General features: G+C 36.1%; 1 protein-coding gene across 1 annotated transcript; it reads right to left on the minus strand.

The window, feature by feature from the left end:
- Positions 1–2173: 2173 nt before the first annotated feature.
- On the minus strand, positions 2174–16593 carry LOC126712283 (uncharacterized). Its single transcript, XM_050411554.1, has 4 exons — positions 16499–16593; positions 2646–2853; positions 2367–2540; positions 2174–2311 (listed from the first exon to the last, which is right to left on the minus strand). Exons 1-4 carry the CDS (start codon positions 16591–16593, stop codon positions 2174–2176), a joined length of 615 nt encoding a protein of 204 aa, XP_050267511.1.
- Positions 16594–16905: the final 312 nt, after the last annotated feature.

Consider the following 16905-nt stretch of genomic DNA (forward strand, 5'->3'; position numbering starts at 1 on the left):
TGTCGGTACAAGTTAGATGGACCTGGTGGTTTCGTTCATAAAGAATTGGATGTTACCCGAGGACAGAACCGAGGCAGAGAAGATTCAGAGGAAGGCACCAAGGTATTGGCTTTCTGGGGAGCAAAAGTTGTACAAGCGCTCTTACTCTTGCCCTTACCTGTTATGCATACATCTCAAGGTAGTAGAAGCTTTGTTGGAAGAGCTTTATGAAGGAATCCGTGGCAATCACACTAGAGGAAGATCTCTATCACATAGGGATTTAACTTAGGGGTTTTGGTGGTCTAGCATGAAAACATCCACTCGAGAGTTCGTCAACAAGTGTGACCAGTGCTAGAGATATGCCCTGAACATCCATAAACCAAGAGGGGCCCTAAACCCCATTTCCAGCCCATGGCCCTTTGCATAGTGGGGACTAAACATCATAGGGTTGTTCCCAAAGGCAATCAGAAACTGAAGCTAGCTCCTCGTTGGAACTGATTATTTCACGAAATGTGTTGTGGCAGAACCTCTCTCTAATATCCGAGACCAAGATGTAAAAAGGTTTATTTGGCGGAACATTGTCACCAAATTTGGAGTGCCTCACACCCTTATCTCAGACAACAGGCTCCAATTTGATAGTAAGGTCTTCCGAAGATATTGCTGTGACCTAGGGATTAGGAATAGGTATTCTACACCAGCCTACTTGTAAAGCAACAGACAAGCTAAGGTCACCAACAAGGTTATAGGGGATGGAGTAAAGAAGAGGTTGGACGAGGCTAAGGGCAAATGGGTGGATGAGCTACCTCATGTCCTCCAGGCATATCGAACTACGCCAAGAAGGTCGACGAGCAAAACCCCCTTTTTTATGATGTATAGTTCCAAGGCAATTATTCCCCTAGAGACGAGGTTTCCAACGATGAGGACTGATCGGTTCAACAATAACCTTAATGAGCAACTCCTCTTCACCATCTTAGACATGATTAAAGAAAGGAGGGAAGTGGCTACCATCAAGTTAGCTGATTACCATCAAAGGCTCAGATAGGGTATGATAAGGGCATCAAGACAAGAGCATTTGTTTTCGAGAACTAGTTATAAGGAAGGTCGTGGGAAAAATAGAGAATCCAGTGTGGGGGAAGCTAGGCCTTAACTGGGAAAGTCTCAATTGGGTTACATCAGTGGTAGGAATTGGGGCTTATCGCCTGAAGACTTAGACGAAAACCCACTCCCTCACCCATGGAATGTAAATAATTTACGTAGATATTATTATTAATGAGAAGCTTTGATGTTGTTCGTGCCTTATGTCTGGTTCAAATTTACATTGTTTTGGTGTGTTATTACCAATACTAATCTTGTCAAGATCTAAAGCCAAATCCGGAACAACAAGGGCTAGCCCCTACATAACTCCTAAAATAACCTAAGGGTTAAACAGAACCTTGGCTAAGTTCGACTCTTCAGGTCACTTGCCTTGGGCAAATTAACTCTTAAAATAATCTAAAGGTTAAATAGAACCTCGATTAGGTTCGATTCCTCGGGTCACCTACCTTGGGTAAATTAACTCCTAAAATAATCTAAGGGTTAAACACAACCTCGGCAAAGTCCAACCCCTCAGGACACTTACCTTATTCAAAATTAATTCTTTAAATGCTAAAAAAACTTTTGATTTATATAAATTCCACATAAAGACCTAGAAATTAATGCGGCTCTTGGGCCTTTAAGATATTTGTGATGGTCTTGCATGCTTGTTCTTTGGCTACTTTTTCTCTGTTAAAAAAAGAAAAAGAAAAATAAAGAGTAGTACATCATATGGAAAAGAAAATAGTGATTCTCATTAATTACTGAAGTAGGAGCTATAATTCAAAAGATTTCATCAGGAAGGCATGTTATAGGTAGACAAGTCATATTACAAAAGAATTTTTGCCTAAGTCTATCGCCCTAACCCATACTTTTCAGTCTCCTTTCCAACCTCTTTCCTAGCGTCATCCTCTTTTTGCTCACCTCCACCTGGAGGCCGAGGAGCTAGAGCAGAAGAGCTGGTCTCTGGAGCAGATGAGCTAGCAACCTTAGTTTTGAGAGCAAGAGGAAAGATGATCCTCCCCGAGTTCCTAAGCTCCGAAGAAGGGCTGACCTCAACTGCATTCAGAGCCTTAACCTAGACCTGTTGGCAAAAGGCCCGACAGACCTCCTTAAGCTAAGCCTAAAGCTCTGCCTCTGATTTTGTTTGCTCAAGCTCATTGGCTGCTTGCTCGGCCTTCTCCATTTCTTCCTTTTTTCCCTCCAGCTCTTTCTTCAGGGCCTCGATGTTTTCCTTAGCAATAGCCAATTGCTCCTCCACCTTCCGAAGATGACCACACTATTCCAAGGCCTGCTTCTCAAACCTAGCCACATGCCTCAGTGCTTTTCTTAGCCTTCTTGCTCTTGGTCAGTTGGTTGAGGGTCTCCTTGGCTTTCTTCTCAGCTTGAGCTTGAGCCTTATTGGCCGCGAAGCTTTTTGACTCCTCCTCTTTGACATAAGCCATGGCATAATCCACCCATTCCTTTGTGACATAGGAGGCTTGAACAGCCTGGCAGGAAGAAAAGAGAAAGAAGAGGTCAATCTAAAGACAATTGTTGAGCAAGAAATTTACAAAGTAGAATAGGAGGGGCAGAGCTAGGTTAAAAAGGCTTACTAGTGCTAAGTCCCTTTTCAAAGATAGGAACACCTCGTGCTTCTTACGGTTCCTCAACTCGGTCATCTCTCTGGGGAGAAGGAGTGCTTTCTCTATAGCATTGGCCACATTGTTGGCCCTCCCCTTAGAAAAGTCCTTTATAGAAGCGTCCAAGGGGAGGGGGGCATCGTCTAGCACTAGCTCCAGATTCCAGTCGGGAACCCTTGGCCTGCTCAGACAGTGAAACAGAGGAAGATGGCCCCTCAGACACTCCTCAAGAGACTAGAGTCAAACCACCAAGGCCATAGGGTTAAAGGCTGAGGAAGGAAGTAAAGACATGCGAGCAATGAAAGGAGGAAGTTTCTAGATAAAGCACCTATTACCTCTACATTTAATGCACTGTACCAACTCAACCTACCGCATTAATGACAGAATTACCCTTGTACAGTGCCCCTATAGCCTGCATCCTACTCTACCACCACCAGCAAAGCAATGATGGGACAAGTATCCAAGGAAGGATCAACGACCATCCAAGTGGAGGGCTTGGATGCAATCCCAGTAGCTATATCTAGTAAGGAAGATCCTCTTGAAAGGGAGACCAAGTGATAAAAGGAGGAAGAAATAGAAAAGAGAGAGAGAAATTAAGAACTGCGTAACTGAGAAGTATATATATCCCAAAGAACTGTGGCTCCTCGACTAGCCCGAGGAAGAACTTGAATAAGAATCTTTGTCTTTCTATTATTCTCTACTTAAACTATTGTCTTAGCCAATTTCCTATCTTTAAATTACCAAGTAAAGCTATTGAGTCTTGAAGGGTTGGCCTTGATAATCCACCTTTACAAATTAATTGTATTGGGCATCTATTCTAGTCCAATCTTATCTTAATTAGGCCTAGATTGTCTATTTCGCCCCTTACAATGTTAGCTTGATGGGAGTCTAATGATTCAATGGAAGTGAATCATAAACACATAACAAAACTCATAAAAATGGTATCATTTGAAAAGGAAATATTTAAAAGTAACTCTATGTAAAAGTGACCCTTTATCTTCATTTGAAAAGATGAGTGTCTTTGGAAAACCTCATTAATTTTTTGGAAAAGGTCTTTTTTTTTTTTTTTTTTTTTTTTTTAACAAGACTTTGGGAAAAGAATTTTCTTAAAAAAAAAGGTTTCTCTTGATTTTTTATAAAATAAAAAAAAGGTTTTGACAAGAATTCATTAAAAGGCAACAATTTTAAAGGAGCAAAGTTTTGAGAAAGTAAGAACAAAAGAACTTTTAAGAACCTTTGAAGAAACAAATCTTAAAGGTTTAAAACCATTTTGGAAAACTTTTTTTTTTTTTTTTTTGGGAAAAAGGATTCCCATGTCCTTTTAGAAAGAACAACCCAAGATTAAAATCTAGACAATTTAAAAGGTTTGCTATTGAAAAGGGTTTCCATAGGTTTTATAAAATAGGAAAAGATTTAAGAGATAATAGCCCATGGTTTTTTGTCCATTTAAAAAAAAAAAAAATCCAAATTTTATGTTTTGAAATGATAACAAAAGGAAAGGGTTTTCAAAAATACAAGGTTTAAGATTGAAAACAATTTGTAAAGGGAATTCAAAACAAAGAAAGAACAAACTTATTTTCAAGAAAGAATTTTTAGAATCCCAAGTTAGGATCAAAATCATTTAAGAAAAAAAATTGGTTTTAAGAAATGGTTTCCATGGTTTTCTTATGAAGAAAAAGGGTTTTTCAAAATAAAAATTCATGGTTCTATTCATCTTTTAAGGTAGAAAACTTTAATTTCTTAGTTTGAAAAGGTAAGGGTTTTGAAATGGCATTGATTTATAGTTCAAAAGATGCCCCACTGGAAGGCTTTTTGAAAGAAACTTACATTTTTATTGGAAAAGACCTATTTTAAGAAAATGGATGGCCATTGGAGCCTTTTTCATCTTTTGAAAACCCATTTTTTGAGGTTTGTTACCCAAGCTTCTCATTTTTTGGTACTCTAGGGTTCATGGTGCTAGCTAGGGAGCTAGCCCTTGAGCCCTTGTACCCATGAGAATGATAATAAGGAAAATAAAGAAAACTTAAAGGTAAAAGACATGAATTGAAAGCAAGGAAGAACATAATTTAAAGAACTTAAATGTAAAGGCAATTTATAAGCAAGAACATAAATTGAAGGACCTGAACTAAAACTATTTAAAAAAAAAAAAAAAAAAAAAAAGATCTCCCTCAAATAAACCCTAAAACATGTAACAGCCAAGCTTGTGGACTCCTTCCCATGATGGGAAATGGAGGTCTCGAGATCCCCCATTTCGAGTGATCCTTCACAAATTCTTGGAAGTATTCCCACATTAGATGCTTGGAAACAATGTTTATGATTTATTTGAGGAAAATCCACCTATGTTAAATCTTCATTTTCCCATTAAGGTTGGCCATGCACGAGGCTATTGCTCCACATGTCCTCTAGTTAGGAATATGAAAATTTACCAAAGGTGTTGGGTTGATTTCTTCCTTTAAACCCAAGAGGTTTAAAGAGAGAAAACAACAAAGAAAAAGAAAAGGGAAGAGAAAGAACAACAAATTAAAAAGACATGAATATAACAAGATTGGAACAAAGAGAGCATAAATGTAAAGAGACATAAATCTAAAGGAAAAAAACAATATAAAGAAGGGTAAAAGAAATTGAAAAAGGTATTTTAATAGATGTAAATAGTATTTACAACATAAAAAAGGAAGATGATGAAGCTAAAGGAGGAGCTACACCATCCTACATTTTAAAAAGGGTTTTAGAAGCTCACCTATAGGTCTTTGAAGAAGGCAAATGAAGGTAAAAGGGGCTAGAGTTTTTGGTTTGGAGGGGTTTTCTAAGGAGGAAGAGAGAGAAAATAGATCTAGAGAAAAACCTAAAGAAAATTAGGGGAACATTTTTGGGATTTTTGTGCTTGAATTTTTAAGAGGTAAAGGGTGTTTATACAAAATTAGGAATGAGGAAGGAACCAAGTCTTAGTCACTTGGTGAGAGGGGCGGCTAAGGGGGTGTGTCCCTTCCACATCATTCGATCTTATCCTCTTATCCATTCCTTTTCACGTTTTTCTATTTTCTAGTTTTTTTCTCTTATCTAACTTTGTTTTTGGGATTCTATTTGGAGGTTTTTGAGAGCTCGGATTTCTTCAAAAATTGGTGTCCCTAGAAAGGTCTAGATGTCTAGTTTCCTTATGCTCTAACCTCGTGCAATTTAGAGCTACCGTTGTCGAGATATCGCATTTAGTAGGTAGGTGATCATGGTTTTAAAAGACCAGACCGGACCGGTTAGTTTGACCGGTTGAACCAAGAACCAGCCACCAATTCGGTCCGAAAAAACCCAATAACCAATTAAAACCAGCCAAAAAGGGTCAAAAACCGGGTTAAACCAAAAATCGGAGGCAAATCCGATTTTGCCCCCGGTTCGGTTTTTAAAACCAAGGAGATGATGCAATGTAAAAAATTTAATAACACTATTCTTGAAAAATTCATTTCTACAGCTTTGAAGAATATATCGTCAAGCCCTTTTTAGAGAAGGTAGCTAACCCATCATGCTTCAATATAGTCCTGGTAGATAGCATCAGTTGTAGCTGAATTGGTATAATTTTGTACACAAAAATGTCCCAAAAATAGCCCTTTACATGAAAAATAATACATTTAATTTGGGTTTTTATTGTTTTTTTAATATTTTATCATTTTGAAGGGAATTTCATGATCTTTAAGATAGATAGAAATTTACTTTGATCAGACGGTCGGGTCAAAAAGTCAACATTTTGACTAATCTCGATTAGGATTAGTCAATGTTGATAAACTTAGCAAAAAATGGCAAGCTGAAATTTTAGAACCCACGAATCATTAAAATGATTGATCTAAGGCCTAATTGGAATTAAGAAGATTTTTCCATGTAATTCCCAATTTTCTTACATTTTAAAAGGCACAGTTCTCACTTTTTAGGGCTTAAAATGACAATTTGGTACACTAACCAAGGCTGGCCAAAATATGGTATCAACATATTCATGGACCAGTTCACCCCTTTTTGTGGACTTATGGAATTTTCTAAAAGGAATCCATGGTTATACAAAATAGGCTAATTAAATCATTTGGGCTATTGAAAGTTTTGAAGCTCATGCATGCAGGAGTGAAGGGAGAGTGTGGCTAAGGGAAGCCATGACCCCCTTTACTTTTCAAAAATCATCATTCCTCTTATATTTTTAGTAAAAAAAAAAAAAATGTAACTTTAGATATAAATTTAAATAATTGCTGTGGATACCATATTTTATCCTACCTCGATTTGAGTTCTGAGCCCTGAAAATTCCAAAAATATCATTTTTCTCACTAGGGGATCATAGGAACATCTAGATCATCATGGTTTAACTCGTTCGAGCGTCAAAGCACTCAAGGTTCCATTTTAGGTAAAAATAACCAAAATGCCCCTAATCAAGCCAAGGTTGACTAAAGGTCAAAATTGGTCAAAACCATACCAAAACAACATTTTTTTATTTTTTTTTTATTTTTATGATTCTATGTCAAATCCAAGCCTATTGGAGCTTTTTATCAACTTTAACCAAGTTTGACCCCAAGTTGAATCCTAGCAACAATCAAAAATCTAATTTTTATCTGGCCATTGGAATAGTTTGAAACTGCCACCATTGCAAAGAATATTTAATTCCATTTCTGATGACTACTCATGGGTCGAAAACGAAATTAAAACAGTTGAGATATCTTGAAAATTGTGTTAGGCGCATCATCTCACTTCCCGTGGCCATAAATTTTACTTCGATCGTCTGATTTTCGAAATGTTAAGTGATCTAGAAACTAGACATCCATACCTTTTCAGTGGTACTAAGATCAGATAAATCATAGTATGGAAAGGCCTTCAAATTATTAATTGAAGTTAGAACTAGAAAGTTGGAGGAAAAGATAAGATTGCTGATATAAGCAAAAGTGAACCAGTATGCACTAAGTGCATGCCGGTAGCCCAAACGTTAGTAAAATATATATTCAAACCACCCTAGCTCCTAGATTGAAAAAAAAAATTGGACAATTAGAGTAATTTTCTGGAGCTTTCTTCTCTTTTTTTCTCCAAAATTCTCTCCCAAACGCACACCAAAAAAAATCTTGATTCTCCCATCTTTAAAAATTAAGAGGTAGTGTTCTTGCTTCCAGCTACTTCTCTTTGGTCTATCTACCTTGGTTTTGAGGTTTGGGGGGGGGGGGGGGGGGTGTAGATGTAGCTTTTTAGCTACAATCTACACCCTTCTTCTCCTTAGCTCTTTATTGTTTTCTTTTAAATTCCTAGCACGTTTTATTGCTTTCCTAGCATATTTTATTTCTTTAATGTTGTTGGCCTAGCCTTCTTGGGCTAGGGTATGCATAATTTCTTGCTTCTGTCTTTTGCCATGTTTATGTTTTTAATTGCCTTGTTTGGATGCTATGCTTAAGTGCTTTCTAGCTTTAAATATTGTTTGTTCATGCCTTTTTCTTGTGTCATGCTTTTGGGTTGGGTATAGATCTAGATCTATTGGTCTAGGTCTACATCCAAACTCCAAAGTTCAATAAAGGGTTTGGATAAGTTTCCTTTTTGAATGTTCTTTGCTTTGTTTGGTATTTTTACATGCCTTTGTGTTTTCCTTTACCTAAATCTATCTTTGTGATGCTATGTTTTGCATGCTTCCATGCTTAGAACCATGCTTCCATCTTTAGATCCATGCTTGCATGCTTACTTCTAGCTTCTTGCATCTTTGCTTATTTCACATGCTTTGTTTTCCTTCTTAGTATATGTTTGTCGGCCTTCTGCGCCTCTTTGTTTTGTTTGGTTGCATTCTTTCCCTTTTGTGGCTTGTTTGGGTGCAACCATGTGGGAGAGATCGCATTTTGATGATGTTGGCACACTTGTTTCTTGCTCCTCTCTCCCTTGCTTAGCTTTGCATGTTAGAGCTTCTCTTGTTAGCCTTTCATGTGCTTTATAACATGATTAGCTCTTATCCTTGTATAATAACGTGCTTTGCCTTGTCTTTTGTGCCTTTTGGCCTTGCTTGCTTTATGTCATCTTCTGTGGTCTCCTTGCTTTAGTTGCATCTTTACATATTTTTTAACATGTTCATGCATTGTCTTTGCTTGTTTGTCGATGTCATCAAGCATCGTTCCTACCTTTGATTTTGTGTGGGTTCACACTCGTCTTTATACATGAAATCCTTAGTCCCTTTTAGGAGCTTTGCTTGATGGCACATGTGCCATCTGTACTCCAATCTAATGGATCTACGGACACCAAATCCAAACCCCCATTTGTCCCTTAAGGACACCTTCTCTTTTTTTTTTGCTTGTTTGATAACATGCTTTCTCTGATTTTTGTTTATTCACATGTTCTCTCTATTTGCTAACATGCTTGTTTATTTCCATTGTGTGTTTGCTTGCTTGCATGTCCCTTTCTTTTGCTCCTATGCCTGTTTGCTGGCTTTGTGTTCTGTTTGTTTATTGCACGTATGCACGAAGCATGGGCACATCTTCTAAATGCAAGCAAAAGGGCAAAGATCAGTAGATTAGGGGGTGAAGCCCTTCTGAGAGGTCCTTTCTTTCCTAAACCTTTCCTTTAGAACCATGTCTGGTAGCTTTCTTAGATTATGATTTCCTTTCCTTATACCATGCTTTGGTCACACCCTCTATTTGTGGAAATGTATGCTTTTCTTTCCCGCTTTGTGTGTTTGCATTTTGCATGCTATATATAAATATATATGTGGGTGTGTGTGTGTAGCCCTTCTGAGAGGTCCTTTCCTTCCTAAACCTTTCCTTTAGAACCATGTTTAGTAGCTTTCTTAGACTAGGATTTCCTTTCCTTGTACCTTGCTTTGGTCACATCCTCTGTTTGTGGAAATGTATGCTTTTCTTTCCCGCTTTGTGTGTTTGCATTTTGCATGCTGTATATAAATATATGTGTGTGTGTGGTGTTAAAAAGGTAGCCACGCACTTTGGATGATGGGCATACGTGGTTAGGAGGGCAACCCCCTCCTAATCATGGATGCTTTTAACCTTGGAGTGTGGGTATGCATTCAAGGCTTGTGCTATACATGCATATTCATGCTACATTGTGTGCATGACCTACAACGTGTGTGATTGCCCCTATCCATGTTAGCTGTTGACATTTTTTTTTCCCCATGTATGTGATACACATCATGTGTTTAATACTTCAGTGAGCCTCTTGCCTTAGTACAAACATATAGACGCATGCCGTAGACATAGGAATGAACCTTGCAGGTGGGACATAATGCACCAAATACAATACTCTACCAGATTTTCGCAATGAAAATGTGGCATCTTCTTGCCATATTCTCACAGCGACAACTTTGTGAGAATAGTTTTTTTGTGCTATGATACACCTTACCCGAAATGTTACTGGATTTCTGCCACGAAAATAAGGCGAAATGCTGCTAGATTTTTGATGTGGAAATTTGGCAATAATTCAAATGTGCTAGCAAAGCTATAAAGGCCACACTAATTTCCCAAGTCAAACCTTAATAGCCCAATTCTTTTAAAGCCTCAAAAGCTAATGGCAATAGCTTGTTTTTAACTGCCAATGATTGAAAATTAAAAATTTACCAAAACAAAGGATTGTCTCACAACAAGCGTTATGGGATGCCTAACACCTTCTCCACATGTAACTAGACTTTCGAACTCAAGAATCAAGATTTTTTACCATCCAATTAGATTAGGAGAAATGAAATTTTTCTTAGCCTAGGACTGCTAATAAAATCAAATAAAGTCATGTGACCAATCACACCTTAGAAAAATTCAATGATTGGTGGCGACTTCACTACCTTTGGTAATAATCGAATAAAAAAGACTTAATTTAGTCACACACTAGATGTTCCTTTTTACATTCTCACAACAACCAAGCCAGCGCAACTCCAATCCCAGTCCCCTCTAGGGGTGGGGGACGAGCCATGTTGCTGTTCTAGGTGATCAACCATCGTAAGGCATTGACAATGGCCTCCCTAGATATTTACTAAAAACATGTAACACATTTATTTAGATGACTAATGCATCATTTTTGTTTCATCTAGTTACTTTTATACCAGAAATTTTGTTTGTTTTTAGACCCCTTAAAACACAACCAGATTAACCTAGTTAATTAGCCAAGTGATTACTTAGTCAAATTATCAGATCTAGGTTAACACAAATATATCATATCATTGTAAAGTGCGGAAAATAAAGAACACAACAATATGATAACCCAGGAAAACCAAACCAGTAAAAAACCTAGGGAGGATTTAACTTAGCTATCCTCAAGGTAAAACAAATCCACTATGAAAGAATTGAAGTTTACACAATAGTGACTTAGACCACTAACATCCTATTGCTACCTCAAGTAGGAAACTTACTACCACGACCACGTGACAGCTCCGAGTCCACGGACTACTTCTTTCTTGGATTCACAGCAAGCACAATCACTCCCGCTCGTATATCTTTAAGCTCTTGAAATAGCAACCGAAGAGATCACCAAGTTCTCAACTTAGACCACTAACATCCTATTGCTACCTCAAGTAGGAAACTTACTACCACGACCATGTGACAGCTCCAAGTCCACAGACCACTTCTTTCTTAGATTTACAGCAAGCATAAGCACTCCTGCTTGTATATCTTTAAGCTCTTGAAATAGCAACCAAAGAGATCGCCAAGTTCTTGACATTAATCTTGATTCTTGATAACCCTAAGTATATGTCAAGGAAAACACCTCTAGATCTAACAAGAGATTCACATAGAGAGCATAAACAACAACTTTAGAGGGCCTTTGGGTATAAAACCCTAAATACAAAAGAGGCACAAGAGGCACTCTAATCTCTAGTAGAGTTTGGATTGAATCGGAATTCTGCAGAAAAAAAATCTGCACGTGGTTTGATCGATCAAGTCTAATTTTCGATTGATCGAGCCTTGTAGATTTAGTCCAATAAATTTTGCAATCACTCGATTCTAATTTTACAAATAAACATACTTTGAGCAAGCCTAAACCTAGACTCTATGTTTTGATCATGGTTTGCCAACATAATACAAATTGAAGTTCTAATACATTAGTTCCTAAAATCTTAGAACCTAACAAATTTATTACTCATTAATTTAAAGTGTATTTTATGTATTTAATGAAAATATTCTTTTTTTTTTTTAATTTCGTTTAGAATATTAGAGACATAGAAATTATTTTTTTTCCCTTTTAAAAGAAACAGTAAATGTTTTTTTAGAAACATAATAAATGTTTTTTTTAATTAAAAAAACAAATAAATGTTGATTTCGTAGTTTTTTTTTTTTTTGAAAGTATTGATTTTATAGTTAGGAGTTAAAAATATTTTAGTTTTTATTAATGTTTTATATGTACTTTGTTATATGTAAGAAATAAGCATTTGTTAAATTATGTTAGAGCACTAGTATCAGCTATGCCATCCTAAATGTTATTTTAACACAAAAAAAAAAAAAAAAAAAAAAAAAAAACTTACTTTTTTCCATTTTAACATTACACTCTACATCAAATATTCTATTCTTCCACACAACATATTAAAATAATACATACAATAATTTTAAAAAACTCCTACAATTTTAAGAAACAAATAAATAATAATTCCAAGACACAAAACCACCCACATTTCACCACCACCACCACCACCATCCACCATAACTACAACCCAAAATCAACCCAACCATCACTAGCCGATGTACCATAGCCATAAAATTTGGCCCACAACCACACAAAAAACCTCATAACAATAGCCTTAAAAACTACCACTACAACCACCACCACCAGCCGCACTCACAACCACCACAACCCATAAAATTCAACCACTGCAACCCATAAAAATCAGCTCACAACCACAAAAAAAGAAGAAAAAAAAAAGGTTTTTTGGGATTAAGCTCTTCTTACTATCTCTTGATATTCTATAAGTTATAGTTTTTTTTTTTTTCATCTAAACCAGCTGGTAGGTCAGCCTCCATCTCTCCCTAACCTAGATTCAAAAAATTTAATTTTTTCAATTTTGTGAAAATATTTTATCTTTTGTATGTGTGTTTGTGAAAATTTTTAAGTTTGATCATTTCAAAAAGGACAAATTCTAACTACAAAATTAGTTATAGCCTTAGGTTACAACCTTACTCAATATCTTTTTATTAGAGGTGAATTTTGAAAAATCCACCATTAGATTACATCTTCTTCTATATCCTTCATACTTGCAAAAATTCTAGAAAATTAAAGATCAATAACTATGTCATCAATAAATTATTTAAATCGCAAGTTTTTGTAGTTTAAAATTACGCGTAAAATATAAGCATATAGATCATATAGTAAACTAGTTGCTAATCCGTGCAATACACGGGATAGTTGAATAAAAAGATAATTAATCAACCTCATAGTAAAAGAAAAGGCTAAAAGAACAAATAAGAGAGTAGATACTACTTTGTCCATTGAGTACTCAACCCAAGTGGCATTTTAGCTCATGAACAAAAGTCATTGTTGCCTTTCATGGCTGCATACTTGCTAATAATGGAAATTACTTGTATAAAACTTCAAAAGGGTCAAATGATAATATGGAAAACATTTCATAAATAACTTATTGATGACAAGTAAAGAGAGGGGACTAATGTAAGTCATCAATGGAGTTTGAGTCAGCATCTCATTGCAAATGGAATATAGCTCTATGTTAAAACTAAAAGTAAAAGTTCAATCATTCTTTTTCTCTAAAATGTTATCAAAAACTATAAGTAATTTACATTAGTTTCAAATAAAAATCACTTGAAGAATCAACTACTTTGAATCATTATCTAAAAGAGGAGTGACATAAAAACTTAAATAAGTCTCAAAGAAAAAAAATTGTTGAAAATGAATGCTTCATATCTTCCACCATACTCGTACTTAAACATACTAATTGTTATTTTCGAAAACTTGTAAAATGAATCAATGTACATGCCTAGATTCAGCTGCAAAACCTGAAATTTCAAAGCAAACCTCTATAGATAGTGTAGCACAAGATGTAGCATCAATATTATCCTAGCAATCCAATTATCTATTTGATCCATTGGTTGTAGTGGTGGGCCACTGAATTTGTGAACATCTATAGAGTCCTTACTAATCTCTTAATAAATTTAAAACCTGATTGGATTTGTCATGATTTCAACCATTTTGACAAACCTTGTAATGCATGGGTTATATTGCTGCTATAACATTATATTTTAAAATGAATATGATTTGAATTTAATCTTTTAATACTGGACTAAATTGATCTCTTAGTTGCTTAACTATATATTATATTTGATTACAACTAACCTAATGACTATTTATATTTGCTAAATTATATGTTATAATTTGATTACAACCTCTTTAGTTTAGTTGAATTGAAAATAGTCAAAACACTAAAATTCTACAAATATAAATTATATGCACCCCAAAAAATTAGAAAGCAAGCAATCAACACCAATCCAATCAAATATGGTGATGAAAAGTTATGTTCAAGCATTTCTGTGAACACTTTCAAGGGAGTTGAGAAACCAAAGGGAAAAAAAGAGTTTCTTAGAAATGAGAAACCAACTAATATAATAAAAAAGAAAACTATACTGGAAAAAAGAAAAGAAGTTACACAAACAGTGTGCAAAAATACTAAATAGACTTCTTCATGTTATTGGCTTAAACATTAACAAAGAAATTTTATCTTCACTCATCCTATGCTTATCCACTTAAAGTTTTTTTTTTTTTTTTTCTTCTTTTGGTAGAAAATCTAAGTCATGGATGAGTACGGGATAGAACAATATAGTACCACTTTAAAAGGCTTAGACACAGAAACTTAGCCCAAGAGGATGAACTTTTGATGGAATCATTGATTTCATAACTTCTACTTCTAAGAACCTTTCTCATGGACATGCAAGGCCCCATATTTTTGGGTTTTACATGTTGCCAAAAAAAAAAAAAAAAAGAATTCTTAAGGAATATTATAGAAACAAATCATTTTGATCTTTTGCAATTTAGAATCACTTGGAAGTGATTGTTTCTTACATTAAATTCAAAAATCATAAAATTATACATATACCAATTGGATATTGTACTTCCATGAGGATAGACTTAATCAGGAAATTAGAAATCTCAAGCAAGAAGTTCATGGACTTAATCGGCAGAATAGATCTCTCAACTCGAAGTTGCAACAACTGAGGCAACTAGTGTCCTAAGTACCAAAATCAGCAGAGAACATTAGAGGTTTATCTTATAGACCCCATATATGCTTGTTTTACTATGATGATCACCTTTTTAACTGATAGGCCACAAACTGAATGACCCCTTGTGATAGAAATTAATTAATTAATTAGCCAAGTTATTAATTAATCATCATGCAAACGCGTGGTAGCACAAAAAAATCACCAATAAACTAATTATGCAGCGGAAAATAAATAGCACGGTGATTTGTTTACGAATAGGGAAAACCTAACGGCAAAAACCCCACTGGGTGATTTTCAAGTCACCACTCCCGAAACTCCACTATTATCACAACAAGCGGTTACAAGTAAAGGAATCCAAGTACCTTACCAACCTACAGTTGAACCCTTACCCTAATACCCAATTGGATTTGTTCTGTAGTGACAGTTCCCCTTTCAGATGCACGACTCCCAGTATGTGACTAACCAATTGCGCGGATCTCAGTACGCGACTTCAATCACCAACTAAGAAGGTTGTTGGTTACAAAGTTTTTCAGTTCATCCACACAATGGAGATCAAGAAGATGCTTGGTCACAAAACCCTACGGTGCACATACACAGCAACTTCTTCAAGAGAAAGAGATGAACTAGGGCAAGATCTTCGTCTCCGGTCACAATTTGCTTTAACAGACTTTGCTCAAAGTTTGTGCAACTTGTGAACACTTTGACGACCCTTAAACTGATCCTTTTATATGTCTAGGGTTAGGAGAAAAGAAAGCCGAAAGACACATTCACGGATCCCAAGAAAATAAGATTGGAATTCTAAAAATCTTAAATCTCAACAAATAGCAGGTGTCGAGCACACTGAATGTAGAACAACTTCCTTAAGCTCGATAGATGCAGCTGTCGAGCCAGTTGTCGAGCCAGTTGTCGAGCTTTAATGATTTTGCACTCTGAATTTGTTTTCTTGAACAGACTTGAAGGCTTCAATACTTGATCTTGAAACAAGGTTTCTTGAAGTATTTAAAAACATCCTAAATCTACCCAAATACAAGTCAAGTGCGTTTTGTCAAAGGATAAGCCAATTACATAAAATCATGACATATGTTCTTAACACATAAACACATATGTCCTAACAATCTCCCCCTTTGGCAATCTGTGACAAAACCACAACAAACAAATGAACATATGAGAGAAGTCATAAATCACTCAACTCATATTCACTTGTTTAATACAATAAAATTTATCCTAACACAAACTCTTGAAAAACTTTGCAAGAAGAGAGTTTATGGCAAGTAGACTTTGACAACTTGTATTTCTGAAACACTTTAAACAAAATTCATCAAGGTATCTTTGTGTGAAACAGAAATAATAGATTGCATACAAGTATAAGAAACATGTGTATAAAGGGAGAAAAGAAACAACACATGAAGGGGTAGGTGAAAGAAAAACATACATCAATATAAAGAGAAAGATAAGTACAATGTATGTCTATCAATGGTCACAAGACCTCATGAACAAGAGTAATGTATCTAAAAAGAAAGAAAAGAAAAGATGCATACTATCCTCACTACATCCCTCAAAAAGTATCAACACTCCCCCTAACAAAATGGTCCTATACTAACTCTCCCCCTAAGATAGACTACTCTCATACCAAAACTACTCCCCCTTTTTGTCACGAATGACAAGAGTTAAGAGTTTCAAGTAGACATCTCATCGGTAGAGCTAGCATCTTCATCAGCATCATTCGAAGCATCATCGTCATCACCATCACCATCATCCTCATCCTTAGAAGCAGAAGCCATGGGAGAAGGTGGTGAAGGAGTAGCCTAAGGAGCAAAACCACCCATGGACGCCTGTCGTTGTGCAATACGACCGACACGAATGTTCACCTGATACAACTCCTTAGAGAGTGTATCTAGGTGAGCATCCATGCGCTGCAGCTGTGCCATGATGTCTCCTAAAGACACATCACCTGAAGAAGAAGGAGGAGTCGATGTGGATGGAGCAGAATGGGATGGAGCTGAACAGGAGGAAGGAGCTACTAAATCCGACTGCCGCGACCGAAGCTGGGCCTTGTTACATTTAACGGTAGCGTAATCTATGGTATACATGAC

This window comes from Quercus robur, chromosome 1, assembly GCF_932294415.1.
Source record: "Quercus robur chromosome 1, dhQueRobu3.1, whole genome shotgun sequence".
Taxonomy (NCBI): Eukaryota; Viridiplantae; Streptophyta; class Magnoliopsida; order Fagales; family Fagaceae; genus Quercus; species Quercus robur.

Coding starts and splice junctions, on each gene's coding strand:
- LOC126712283 (XM_050411554.1), bottom strand. CDS start 16,593: ATGGCTTCTGCTTCTAAGGATGAGGATGATGGTGATGGTGATGACGAT. Junction 2,854..16,498: donor GCTAGCTCTACCGATGAGAT/GTCTACTTGAAA, acceptor CTGTCTGAGCAG/GCCAAGGGTTCCCGACTGGA. Junction 2,541..2,645: donor TGAAAAGGGACTTAGCACTA/GTAAGCCTTTTT, acceptor TCTTCCTGCCAG/GCTGTTCAAGCCTCCTATGT.